Source organism: Mobula birostris, chromosome 3, assembly GCF_030028105.1.
Source record: "Mobula birostris isolate sMobBir1 chromosome 3, sMobBir1.hap1, whole genome shotgun sequence".
NCBI lineage: Eukaryota > Metazoa > Chordata > Chondrichthyes > Myliobatiformes > Myliobatidae > Mobula > Mobula birostris.
Window position 1 is genome coordinate 126,243,570 of NC_092372.1, and position 12,870 is coordinate 126,256,439.

Genomic DNA, 12,870 nt, shown 5'->3' on the forward strand with positions numbered 1-12,870 from the left:
TCTGCAGAATTCCTGTTGTTTGCGCCTCACTTCATTTTACTTGCGGAAACCTACAACGACATCAGCTAAATAGAAGCCGGGGGAGGGGGCGACAATGCTCCTTACACAGACCAGTCCCCGCCTCCCACGGGGAAGTGAGTTTCGACGAGCAGGTAAATTAAGATGATTAACTCCAACAACTCTCACACAGGCATACAGCATGTCTCAAAAGGCCGAATAATTTTAAAAACATCCATCATAAACATTGTTACAATATATACACGGTGCACAGTGAATACGGTAGAATTGTTAAAGCTGTACCAACAAACACCGCAGAGTGTGTGCTGCTAAGTATTTCAATTTGAATAAAAATCAAAATGATGGAAGTGCAACTTTAGCTCAATATTGTGAACATATATTAAGACTTAATGAAAAGATCAGGGTAGTTTTATTAACGATGGAGAGTGTATCAAATCAAAAGAAAATAAATCGCTTAAGAATCCAAAGCAATGCATACAAAATGCAGGAGGAACTCAGCAGGCCAGGCAGCATCTATGGAAAAGAGTAAACAGTTTACATTTTGGGCTGCCAGTTCAGAGTTTACTCGGCTGATAAACATCTCTGATAACCACATCAATGAGGGAAGTCTCCATTTTTTTAATCGTGGCTGAAATGACAAGATTACCCCCAGTAACCGAAATCTTTGCAGATCCAGTGCCCAGCTCTGCTTTCGCAAAGTGCTCACTCTGTGACAGTTCATAATACATCTTCTCATATAGGCTTTCGTCTGTTAATTCAGGCACAGGAGGGATGTACAGAGCAGAAACCATTGGGTACAAGTGGTAATCATATGGATTGGAGAAAAGCATTGAGATCTGGGTCTGACCAAATCCATATGTCAGCACACCAACACTGCCTCGAGCTGTACGTGAGGTCCTCACAAAAACAGCATTTCCTTTATGGCCAGGTTGAATAATGGGTGTTGGCGAGGTGGCAGTAAAACCGCTGTAAAGGTAAACTCTGAAAATAAACAAAGACAAAAGCAGGGCATTAAGGGTGAGCTCCTCTTAGATCACGTTCCTGGATTTCCAGCCCAAGTACGTTTAGTTCCTTTAACCAGAAGGCACTCGTACAAATTCATCCATAACATTAGGCCGGCATGGAGGTGTAGTGGCTAGCACAACACTTTACAATACAGGTGACCTGGGTTCAATTCCCACTGCTGCCTGTAAGGAGTTTGTACATTCTCCCTGTACTGTGACTGCGTGGGCTTCCTCCAGCCACTCTGGTCCCCTTCCATGGTCCAAAGACATACTGGCTGGTAGGTTAACCGGTCACTGTAAATTGTCCCGTGATTAGATCAGGGGATTGCTGGGTGATGCGGCTCAACAGGGACAGGGTTCATGCTTTATCTTAATAAATAAATAAACAATCTGTATATGGCATTACACATTCATTTCAAAACATCTGCCTGCCTTATTTTAAACATGTTATCAGCCGCATTTAAAATATTTGTAAATAGAGCACTATCTGTTGGAACGCATAAAAAATTCTGGAGGAACTCAGCAAGTTAGGCAGCATCAACAGGGAATGAACAGTTGGTGTTTTGGGCCGAGACTCTTTATCAGGGCTCAATATCCTGATTAAATATCTCAGCCTGAAATATCGACCGTTTATTGCTCTCCGTCGATGCTGCCTGACCTGCTGAGTTCCTCTGGCATTTGTGTGTGTTACTCTAGATTTCCAGCATCTGCAGAATCTCGTGTTTACCCTCTGTAAAAAGAGTCCAGAAGCTGCCATATATCATTTACATGCTGTGACTCAGAACACTTCTGTGACAAAAATTGGAAAATGTGGGGACAATTCAGAAGGACAGGTACTTTTAGAGGATGGTGACACAATGTTAATGTTTCAAGTCACAGTCAAATGTCAAGTATATTGTTGTGTGCACATCTGTAATGAAATACTTAATTTTGGCAGTGTAGTAGGGACATAACGATAGAGAATCTTCCATCAAAAATGTTAATTTTATATACATGGATGCTGCCTGACCTGCTGAGCATTTTCAGCATTTTCTGTTTTTATTTCAGAATGCGAGCATCTCGGAAGTTCTGCTTTGGTGTTATGTTGTAGTCAATGAAATTAAGATGGGAGTGCTGGACTGCTAGCTTGCCATTTTCTGCGTCTGTGATGGAGGACTTTCATTGCTGCCCTGAACACCAGCAGGTGTAATGGGCAGTAAGAAAAAAGAAACAGCACAGAAGCTATCACTTTGGGCCACCAAATCTGTAACAATGATCAGCTACCTATTGACACCAATCGTATATCAATCTGATCTTTTACCCTTCCCTTATGCTCCTTTCTGGTTGAGTGTGTGGTGAGGAAGGCAAATGTAATGCCAGCGTTTCATTTCATGACTCTAGAATATAAGAGCAGAGATGTGATGCTGAGGCTTTTCTCAGGCACTGGTGAGGCCTCACCTTGAGTATTGTGAACAGTTTTGGGCTACTTATCTAAGATATGGTGAGCTGGGATGCGAGAGCATTCAGAGGAGGTTCACAAGGATGATTCTGGGAATGAAAGGGTTATCATATGAGGAATGTTTGATGACCCTGGGTCTGTACTCGCTGGAATTTAGAAGGATGAGGGGGAAATCTCATTAAAGGCTTCCAAATGTTAAAAGGCCTATACAGAGTAGATGTGGAAAGGATGTTTCCCATGGTGGGAGAGTCTCGGACAAGAGGATACAGCCTCAGGATAGAAGGGCATCCATTTAAAACAGAGATGCTGAGAAATTCCTTTCGGAAGAGGGTGGTACATTTGTGGAATTTGTTACCACAGGCAGCTGTGGAGGCCAGGTCATTGGGTGTATTTAAGGCAGAGCTTCATAGGTTCTGATTGGCCACAGCATTAGAGGTTATGGGGAGAAGGCCAGGGAGTGGGGCTGAGGAGGGGATAAAAAGGGGATCAGCCATGATTAAATGGCGGAGCAGACACGACAGGCCAAATGGCCTAATTCTGCTCCTATGTCTTATGCTCTTATGGAGATAGGACACCTGGTTGACTGGTGCTACCATAACAACCTCTCACTCAATGTCAGCAAAACTAAAGAGCTGATTGTTGAATTCAGGAAGGGGAAGGAGGGCAAATATATGCCAGTCTCCATTGGAGGATTGGTGGCAGAGAGTGTCAGCAGCTTTAAATTCACAACATTTACATATCAGATTACCTATCATGAGCCCAAAGGCACTGGTACATTTTCCTCAGGAGGTCAAGGAGGTTCACACTGTCACTGAACATTAACAAAGCAACCAGACCAGTTGCACCATGGTCTGGTATGGTAATTCAAATGGGCTGCAATGTAAGAAGGTGCAGAACATAGTCGACTCTGCCCAATACATCACAGACACATCCCTCCCCACCATCGGTAGTTCAGGTTGGGTACCACTTATCCAAAGTGCTTGTTTTGGATTTTGGAATCTATAATGAGATAGATTGGGATCCCTATCATTTCTGACTCTGAATTTATGTGCTACTGGTAAGCAATCTTTGTCTTACACTTGTTCATAACACATATATATCAACAGGGAAAGTTACTACAAACCATTAATATTGAATGGGTGCAGAGGAGATTTACAAGGATGTTGCCCGGATTGGGGAGCATGCCTTGTGAGAATAGGTTGAATGATCTCGGCCTTTTCTCCTTGGAGCAACGCAGGATGAGAGGTGACCTGATAGAGGTGTATAAGATGATGAGAGGCATTGATCATGTGGATAGTCAGAGGCTTTTTCCCAGGGCTGAAATGGCTAGCACGAGAGGGCACAGTTTTAAGGTGCTGGGGTGCAGGCACAGAGGAGATGTCCAGGGTAAGTTTTTTATGCAGAGAGTGGTGAGTATGTCGAATGGGCTGCCGGAGGCGGAAACGATCGTGTCTTTTAAGAGACTGTTGGGTAGGTACATGGAGCTTAGAAAAATCGAGGGCTATGGGTAAGCCTAGGTAGTTCTAAGGTAAGGACATGATCAACACAGCTTTGTGGGCTGAAGGGCTTGTATTGTGCTGTAGGTTTTCTATGTTTCGGTTGTCCAACAACAAACAACAGTAGGATTCCAGTCTCCAACTACAGTGCCATGTTTTGACTAAAAGGTTACACTACACTGTATTTGTATTTTCCTTTTTTGCGGGGAGATTTATGTAAAGTATAAAAACAATCAGCTTTGCAGACTTCTTCCGGTGTTAGATTTTCTTCAGCGACAATCTTTGCAAACTCATCAATGAATTTTCCTGCTGCTTCACGGTCAGCAGATGCTTTAAGTAATTTAATACGGTACCTTTTTTTAAATTTCTTCTTCACAATTACCTTCAGTTTTCAGTTTGTTGTGATAGATCTTTGTTTCATTATCAGCATAAAGTTAAGTGACACATATTCACTGAAGCTGACAAGTCCACTCTTTCAATACACAACACTTTATGCAATGTTTTTCTATTTTTCATTAACTTCTGTTCATCACATATGTGAGGTCACTCTTCAGAACTGTCTGTGGTGCGCAGAGACACGTATATCGCTGTGAAACTTCCCTGCGCCTTGTGGGATTTTCCATTTGTGATGTCATGTCAGTGTTGTAAAAGATTTTGGATTTTGGAGCTTTGTATCTATAGGAGACACTGCGTCTATCAAAGATCCCCACCACATGGGTATCTGTGCCATCTTCTTGCAGCTACCATCAGACAGCAGGCACAGATACCGGAAGTCCCACACCACCAAGTTCAAGAACAACTACTTCCCTTGAAACATTCAGTTCTTGAACCAACTGGCAAAACCCTAATCACTACAGTCTAGCAACACTGGGACCACTTAATGGGCATGTTTTGGTTCTAATTGTATTTTCTTGTAAAAATTTTGTAAATTTATGTTATTGTGATGCGGCATGTCTGTGATGCTGCTGAAAGTAAGCTTTTCATTAAACTCCCGAGTACGTACATTTATCGATTTATTCAGAGGCCCTTCTGGCCCTTCGAGATGCAACACCCAGCAACCCCTGATATCCCTAACCTAGTCACGGAACAACTTACAATGGCCAATTACCCTACCCAGTACTTTGGACTGTAGGAGGAAACCGGAACACCTGGAGAAAACCCTTGCATTCGACAGAGGATGCCAGGATTTAACTGTTGCCCTGACCGAAATATTGTCACACTAACAGCTACATTACTATAGCACCATCTTACTGGTGCATCTGACAAAAATGTCAACCTGCACTTTGACATTCTCATCGACCAGCCCTGGCTTGTACTACCTACATCCTGCACATACTCAGGACAACGACAACGGATGATTAAATTAACAACTTGCAGGCCTGAAGTCAGATACACTGCACAGGGTGGAAATAAGCTGCAGAAAGTTGTAAAATCCATCAGCTCCATCATGGGCATTAGCTTTCCCAGCATGCAGGACATCTTCAAGGAGCCATGCCTCAAAGAGGTGGCATCCATCATTAGGGACCCCTAGCACCCAAGACATGCCCTCTTCTCATTGCTACAGTCAAGGAGGAGGTACAGAAGCTTGAAGGCACACACTCAATGTTTCAGGAACGGCTTCCTCCCCTCTGCCATCTGATTGCTGAATGGACATTGAACCCATGAACACCACCTCACTGCTTTCTCTTTCTGCACCTTTTATTTAACTTTATATGTAAATGTATGTAATGCCCTGGTCCACACCTGTACTGCTATGCTGTAGGTATTTCATTTAGCAGCTCTGTAAGAGCTGCTGTTCTGCTTTCAGCCTGTTTGGGTTATTGTTGAAGATGAGGGATGATGTGGAATGTGTGCCATCCAATTAGTGGGAGGTTTTCTTGGTGAGGGACAATAAGGTTGGGCCTGAGGTTTTCTTCGGTTCGGCAGGAGATGAAGAGAGAAGATGCTGGGGAGAACCGGTTGTAGCATACGATCCAGTGGGAGACTTGTTTGTTCAGGATGGATTGCGAGCGACGTTCGGAAGGTGGTGTGAAGTTCAAGATGAGCTCCAATTTGTGCATATTTGACTGTTTAATTGGACTGGGCCCTTTCTTTTTGTTATTCCTTACTAACCCTTCAGTTAAGATTCATAAATATAATTCCTTTAATTGTATGCAGTGTGCTGTCTGTTACTTTATGGCATTAATTTGTAACAGGGTAGCGAGTTACACAGCATCCACACAAACCTCGTGGCATTAATTTGTAACAGGGTAGCGAATGACGCAGCATCCACACAAACCGGGGGTTGGGGTGGGATCAAGTGCGTCTCAATGTCACGAGTTGGCAGGGCCAGAGATTGTCTTCCCTAGACTTACTCAGCCAAGGAAACCGGGTTGTTTCATGTATATATACACTTCCAGTGTTCAGCTGCTACAAAGACAACAAATTTCCTGACATATGCTGGTGATATTAAACCTGATTCTGATTCTGAACCCCACACTGTCGTAGAGAGAATGTGCAAACCCCCTCAAAGGAAGCACCCAAGGTCCAGGTTATATCTAGTCTCTAGCGCTGTGAGGCAGTAACTCTATCAGCTGTACCCCCGTGCCATTTGGCAGGATAGGCTTCAGAACAGCAGGTGGGAAACCCCAGGCCCCTCGTTTTCTGGAACGCATATCCCACATTGGAATACTTACGCAGGACAGCTTAAGTTCTGGTTCTCACTGTTGTTGACAATTTGAATCTCAACACTTCTGGTAAAGTCACTTGTTAGTTCAGCCATTCCCTAAAATCAAGTCAAAAGTGATTAATTCAACAGAATGGTTGTAAATAAATAACATGCCACTTACTTTATTGGGGTTCACAATGAACTCAGAAGGCAAGTTGCATACTTATGCTAGGTTATAGGCTGAATAAATCCAGGCTCTGTTTGAAACGCACATTTTCTGTAGCCCTATTGGCTGTGCATGATGAGGATCTACATCCCAGGCTGCTTGAAGGGAAAGGCGGAATAGCTTTCTCTGAGATGCCGTAATCTACATTACGGCTTCATGGTTGATCAATGGATTGAATTTGCTAAACAGAGGGAGTTGAAGAAGTTGTGTATACTTTCATCAGCAACAAAGATAACGGAATTGGCATTAAAAAGAATGTTTAACATGCAGTACTAGAATATGGGTCATTGCTGTCGAGGCCTTCACTTATTGTTCATCCCTACTTGAACGGAAAATCCTACAAAAGCAGTGGATACAGCCCAGTCTATTATGGGTAAAGCCTCCAAGGATTAAATCTCACATTGAGTACATCTACACAGAGCGTTGTTGCAGGAAAGCAGCATCCATCATCAGGGACCCCACCACCCAGGTCTTGCCCTCTTCTCACTGCTGTCATCAGGAAGAAGGTACAGGAGCCTCAGGACTCACACCACCAGGTTCAGGAACAGCTATTACCCCTCAACCATCTGGCTCTTGAACCAGAGGGGATAACTTCACATGTCCCTGCACTCTGTTCCCATAACCTATGGACTCACTTTCAAGGATTCTTCATCTCATGTTATCAATGTTTACTGTGTATTTATTTATTTATTATTATTATTTCTTTCTTTGTGTATTGGCACAGCTTATTGTCTTTTGCACGCTGGTTGAACACCTAAGTTGCTGCGGCCTTTTATTGATTCAGTTATAGTTATTGGATTTATTGAGTTTGCCTGCAAGAAATGTAATCTCAGGGTTGTATATGATGGTACATATGTACTGTGAGAATAAGTTTTCTTTGAATTTTGAATTGAGAATGCAGTTGAGCCTTGAAACGTGGAATCAAATGGGATGCTGATCTCCTTCATTTGAGCTGGTTTTGAGATACTTAACAAAATGCAAATTTTAGAAACGTAGAAAACTTACATCACAACACAGGCCCTTCGGCCCATAAATCTGTGCCGAACATGTCCTTACTTTAGGACATGTCCTACTTAGGCTTACCCATAGCCCTCTATTTTTCTAAGCTCCATGTACCTATCCAGGAGTCTCTTAAAAGACCCTATGGTTTCCGCCTCCACCACTGCCGCCGACAACCCATTCCGCATACTCAGCACTCTCTGCGTAACAAACTTACCCCTAACATCTCCTCTGTGCCTAGTTCCATACACCTTAAGACTATGCCCTCTCGTGCTAGCCATTTCAGCCCTGGGAAAATGCCTCTGACAATCAATATCTGTCATTATCTTGTACACCTCTATCAGGTCACCTCTCATTCTCCTTCACCCCAAGGAGAAAAGGCTGAGTTCACTCAACCTATTCTCGTAAAGCATGCTCCCCAATCCAGGCAACATGCTTGTAAATCTCCCCTGCACCCTTTCTGTGGTTTCCACATCCTTCATGTAGTGAGGCAACCAGAAATAAGCACAGTGATCCAAGTGTGGTCTGGCCAGGGTCTTATATATCTGCAACATTGCCTCTTGGTAATGTGACATTTTCTCTATTTGAACCATGAACAAAAATAATGGCTCACTCATCCTTATGCTCCATGTTTTTATACTCACCTTTTCCATATAATTGCCTCTTTCTCATGCCTCACTTTATCAAAGATTTCCAAAGTTCCATCACCTTCTGTACGTTGAAGTTTTTTAAAAAATATCTTCACTTCTAAATGTCTCTGATGTTCAGAATATGCTCCTCAAATAGTGAAAATAATTTCTCTTTCTCTTCCATTTTTATTTCTCCTTAATGCTGTGGTCATTAAGTCCTCTCCACCCTTCTACTGTTTGTACAATTTAGAACATAATTGCCTTCAAACTTCTCTGTTCTATTAAAAGGCATCAACCTGAAACTTTGACTCCATTTCTCTCTATAGTTGCTGCTCGACTTGCTGAACATTTTCAAATAAAACCTTTTCAAGTTATGGTGCCAGAAACAGCTCTCATTATTCCTGGTGGGGTTTAGATTGGGATTTGTATAGCTATGGAATCACACCAACTAACAGTCATCCTTTGCATAAGTAGACCAGGATTTTGTTAACCTTTATGAAAATTACCTGCACCTGCCAATAACACTTCAATGATCTGTGTCCATAGAACCATTGAATCTGCTATAGCTTCACTGTTTCTAAATTCTAACTATTCCAATAGTATACTGTTCTCTCTTCACTGAATTCAAAACTGATGAATTCACACTTGACAAATTAGAATTTTTAATCTCTTTGTAATATTCTGCTTTTATATGAAATGTACAACCAATTCCTTGTCTTTTGCCCAGGTTGAACAGATGGGTTTTCAAGACCATGTTTCTAAGAGCCAGGTCTTTGGTGTACCAGGCATTATTTATCCTATCTCCTTCACTACTAAAATACTGGAATGCACTGACTGGGCAGATACATCAGAGACTTCTCCGAGATGTTTAGATAGGCACATGAATGTGAGGAAAAGGGAAGGATATGGACATTGTGTGGGCAAAAGGGATTAGTTAGTTGTCCATTTGATTACTAATTTAAATGGTTCCACAGAACATTGTATGCAAAAGGGCCTGTTACTGTGCTGCTCTACGTTTCAACTATTTTGTCATTGTAAATTCCTGTGTGTGTGGAGAAGGACGTTACATTTTGTGGGAGAATCCAGAACCAACTTGACCTTAAAAGTCAGGGCTTGCATCCTTTAAAAGGAATAAGGTGAATGTTTCTCTGTGTCTTTGTAACGTCCTTCTTTAAAATGGCAGTGGAAGCAGATTCTTTCAGTATTCTTAAAACTGAGGCTGGTGGTTTCTTAATAAGGGAGTGGAAGTTTACCACAGGTAGAGAGAATTGTGGAATTGACATTACAGACAGATCCACCATAATCTTATTAAACTGAGGAGTGGCTCAAGGAATCAAGTGGTTTGCTCCAGTGCTTAACTTTCACGTTGGTCTTGTCTCATTGATGTGTGGAGTGTGATGGAATCGATACATTAGTTGTCAGATTTCCCTGCTCTGTCAGTTGTTACCAAAGGTAATTTGGAGGTTTTGAAATATGTTGGGGGTTTTGAAAGGGGCTATACAAACTCAAATACCAGAAATTAAACATGGGACAGTAATCAATGGTCAGTTACTTTAAGTAACAAACACGTGCTGGAGAAACTAACCAGGTCAAGCAGCCTGTTTGTGGTGTGGGGGGGGGGGGGGAAGAATTGTCAACATTTTGTGTTGAGACCCTGCCTCCGAATGGAAGGTGGAGATAGGGTAGAGGACCAATATAAAGAAAGGTGGCGTGGGGTGAGCCAGAGGCCAGTTGGTGATTGGTGGACCGAGGAGGGGTGAAGGCTGACAGGCAGATGGAGCTTCATGGGTGTGGGGGAGTGGAGCTGGGAAACCCGAAGCAGGTGGGAACGGGAAAAAATGCCAGATGATGGGATGGGATGGGGGGGGGGGTTCTGTGAGGTCAGACAGTTGCTGAAAAAACAGGAGATCAGTGCCATAATTTGATATGTAAGGAATGTAATAATGTTCCAGACCCCGAAATCTTACAGTCTCTTATAGTCATAGAAAATTACAGCACAGAAACAGGCCTCTCGACCTATCTAGTCCTGCCTCGTCCCATCGACCACAGCTCTCCATAACCCTCCCATCTATATACCTATCCAAACTTCTCTGAAACTAAAATCGCATCTACCACTTGTGCTGGCAGCTCATTCCACATTCTCACCATCCTCTGTGGTTCCTTCTCATATTCCCTTTAAACTTCTCTCCTTTCACCCTTAACCCATGACCTCTGGTTGTAGTCCCACCCAACCTCAGTGGAAAAAGCCTGCTTGCCTTTACCCTATCTACCCTCTCTATATACCTCATAATTTTGCATACCTCTCAAATCTCCCCTCTATCTTCTCTGTTCCAAGGAATAAAGTTCTAACCTATTTAATCTTTCATTATAACTCAGGTCCTCCAGTCCCGATGAAATACTTGTAAATTACCCTTACTCTTTCAACCTTACTTACATCTTTCCTTCAGGTAGGTGTTCAAAACTACACACAATACTCCAAATTAGGCCTCACCAAAGTCTTATGCAACTTCAACATAACACCCCATGAATGTCTCTATTTAAAGTAGTATTTTGGTCTGGAATGAACAGATGTAAAGTGTTCAAACAAAGTTTACAATGTCGGGTAACCCTCATGAATAGTGCCCCCCATCCCTCTCCTTCCAATCCCCCTCCCGTCCTCTCAATGTTGTTCCCTTTCCCCTATGCCCCCACCCCCGCCCACATTACCCATTTTCACCCCCTCATGGTTCCTGGATTTATAAGCTTAGCTGTCTCCACCTGCCGTCAGTTCTCCATCTTTGCTTTTGTTTGCCTTCACCTATTATCTGCCTACTCTCCACTCCCAACCCCCTTACCTGGCTTCTGCCCACTATCGTTCACTCTATCCACCGGTTTCTGAAGGCCCCTCCCTCACCCCCATCACCACCCCAATAAACTGGCGTCTCTTCTCTCAACTCTCGGTCCGAATACCTGTTTTCGCGAAATGCCGACAGTTCCCTGCTGGACCCGCAGCGCCCCGGCGGCAGATTGTTTGTTGCTCCTGGTTACGGCAATTAAAGGCTCTGGGGTTTCCATGTTGGAATACCGACCAGGAATCCGTCCGGGCTGTCGGAAAGCAAAACGCCAGGGTGCTTACTCGGCAGCACACCGGTTATACTGAAGCGCTGGGGTATCTGATTCTGCCGCCATTGTCAACGGTTTTCCAGCCGTCACTCCCCCTGGGAATCTATGTGTCCCATACTGACTTCCCACAGGATGCTCACCTCCAACTCGTGCGGGGTAACTGGAAGCTGGCCTGTCCCGTTAGCTGACACTCTGCACTGAAATACAATGGCGATAGGGGCTGGGTGACCGCAACTCGGAGACAGTGATTGGATGAAAGGGGGTTATTACGTGCAGTTTTCTGTAAAATGAAACTGAGAGCGCTTCGCACAGATGAAGAATTTATTGTGGTCCGGCCGGAAGAGGGAGTTTGCAAAGAAGTAAAACTCTCAAATGTTAAAATGTCCCATCCGCAGTTCCAGTTCGATTGAATTAATCGAATTGAATTGAATTTGTGACAATTGCATTGAATTGACTTTATTTCTTACATTCTTCACGTAAATGAGTAAAAATATTTACGCTATGTCCCCGTCTAAATGTGCAATCATAATAATTTATAATAAATTATAATAAATAGAACAGTCAATGTAACATAGAAATACGCTCAAATCAGTGTGAGTTAATCAGTCTGATGGTATAGTGGAAGAAGCTGTCCCGGAGCCTGTTGGTCCTGGCTTTTATGCTGCGGTACCGTTTCCCGGATGGTAGCAGCTGGAACAGTTTGTGGTTGGGGTGACTCGGGTCCCCGATGATCCTTCGGGCCCTTTTTCACACCTGCCTTTGTAAATGTCCTGAATCATGGGAAGTTCACAGCTATATATCCGATGGGCTGTCCACACCACACTCTGCAGAGTCCTGCGATCTAGGGAGGTACAGTTCCCCTACCAGGCAGTGATGCAGCCAGTCAGGATGCTCTCAATTGTGCGCCTGTAGAAAGTTCTTCGGATTTGGGGGCCCATACCAAACTTCCTCGACTGTCTGAGGCGAGAGATGTCCTTTTTTCACCACACAGCTGGTGTGTACAGGCCACGTGAGGCAGAGATTGGGTTTTAAGCAAAGGACAAAGGATACTTACCTCAGTTCCTCTCTCTCCGCCGCATCTGCGCCCAGTAAGAGGTTTTTCATTCCATAACTAAGGAGACATCCTCCATCTTCAAAGAAAGGGGACATTAACGCGGGCCTCATCCGCATCTCTTCCATTTCATGCATGTCTGCCCTCACCCTATCCTCCCGCCACCCCACCACGGATAGGGTTCCTCATGTCCTCACCTACCACCCCACTAGCCTCTGCGTCCAGCATATAATTCTCCGGAACTTCCACCAGATCCGAAA

General features: G+C 43.6%; 1 protein-coding gene across 1 annotated transcript; it reads right to left on the reverse strand.

Annotated features, from left to right (window-relative positions):
- Positions 1-408: 408 nt before the first annotated feature.
- Positions 409-11,693, reverse strand: LOC140194693 (uncharacterized). Its single transcript, XM_072251950.1, has 3 exons — positions 11,407-11,693; positions 6,632-6,720; positions 409-999 (listed from the first exon to the last, which is right to left on the reverse strand). The coding sequence occupies exons 1-3, from the start codon at positions 11,509-11,511 to the stop codon at positions 573-575; spliced, it is 621 nt and encodes a 206-aa protein (XP_072108051.1). The 5' UTR covers positions 11,512-11,693; the 3' UTR covers positions 409-572.
- Positions 11,694-12,870: the final 1,177 nt, after the last annotated feature.

What these genes read in the sequence shown, in the direction of transcription:
- LOC140194693 (XM_072251950.1), bottom strand. Translation starts at nt 11,511, where the DNA reads ATGGAAACCCCAGAGCCTTTAATTGCCGTAACCAGGAGCAACAAACAA. An exon ending in TCGGCATTTCGCGAAAACAG is followed by an intron (nt 6,721 to 11,406) that starts GTATTCGGACCG and finishes ACTTGATTTTAG; the next exon opens with GGAATGGCTGAACTAACAAG. An exon ending in CAGAACTTAAGCTGTCCTGC is followed by an intron (nt 1,000 to 6,631) that starts GTAAGTATTCCA and finishes GTTTATTTTCAG; the next exon opens with AGTTTACCTTTACAGCGGTT.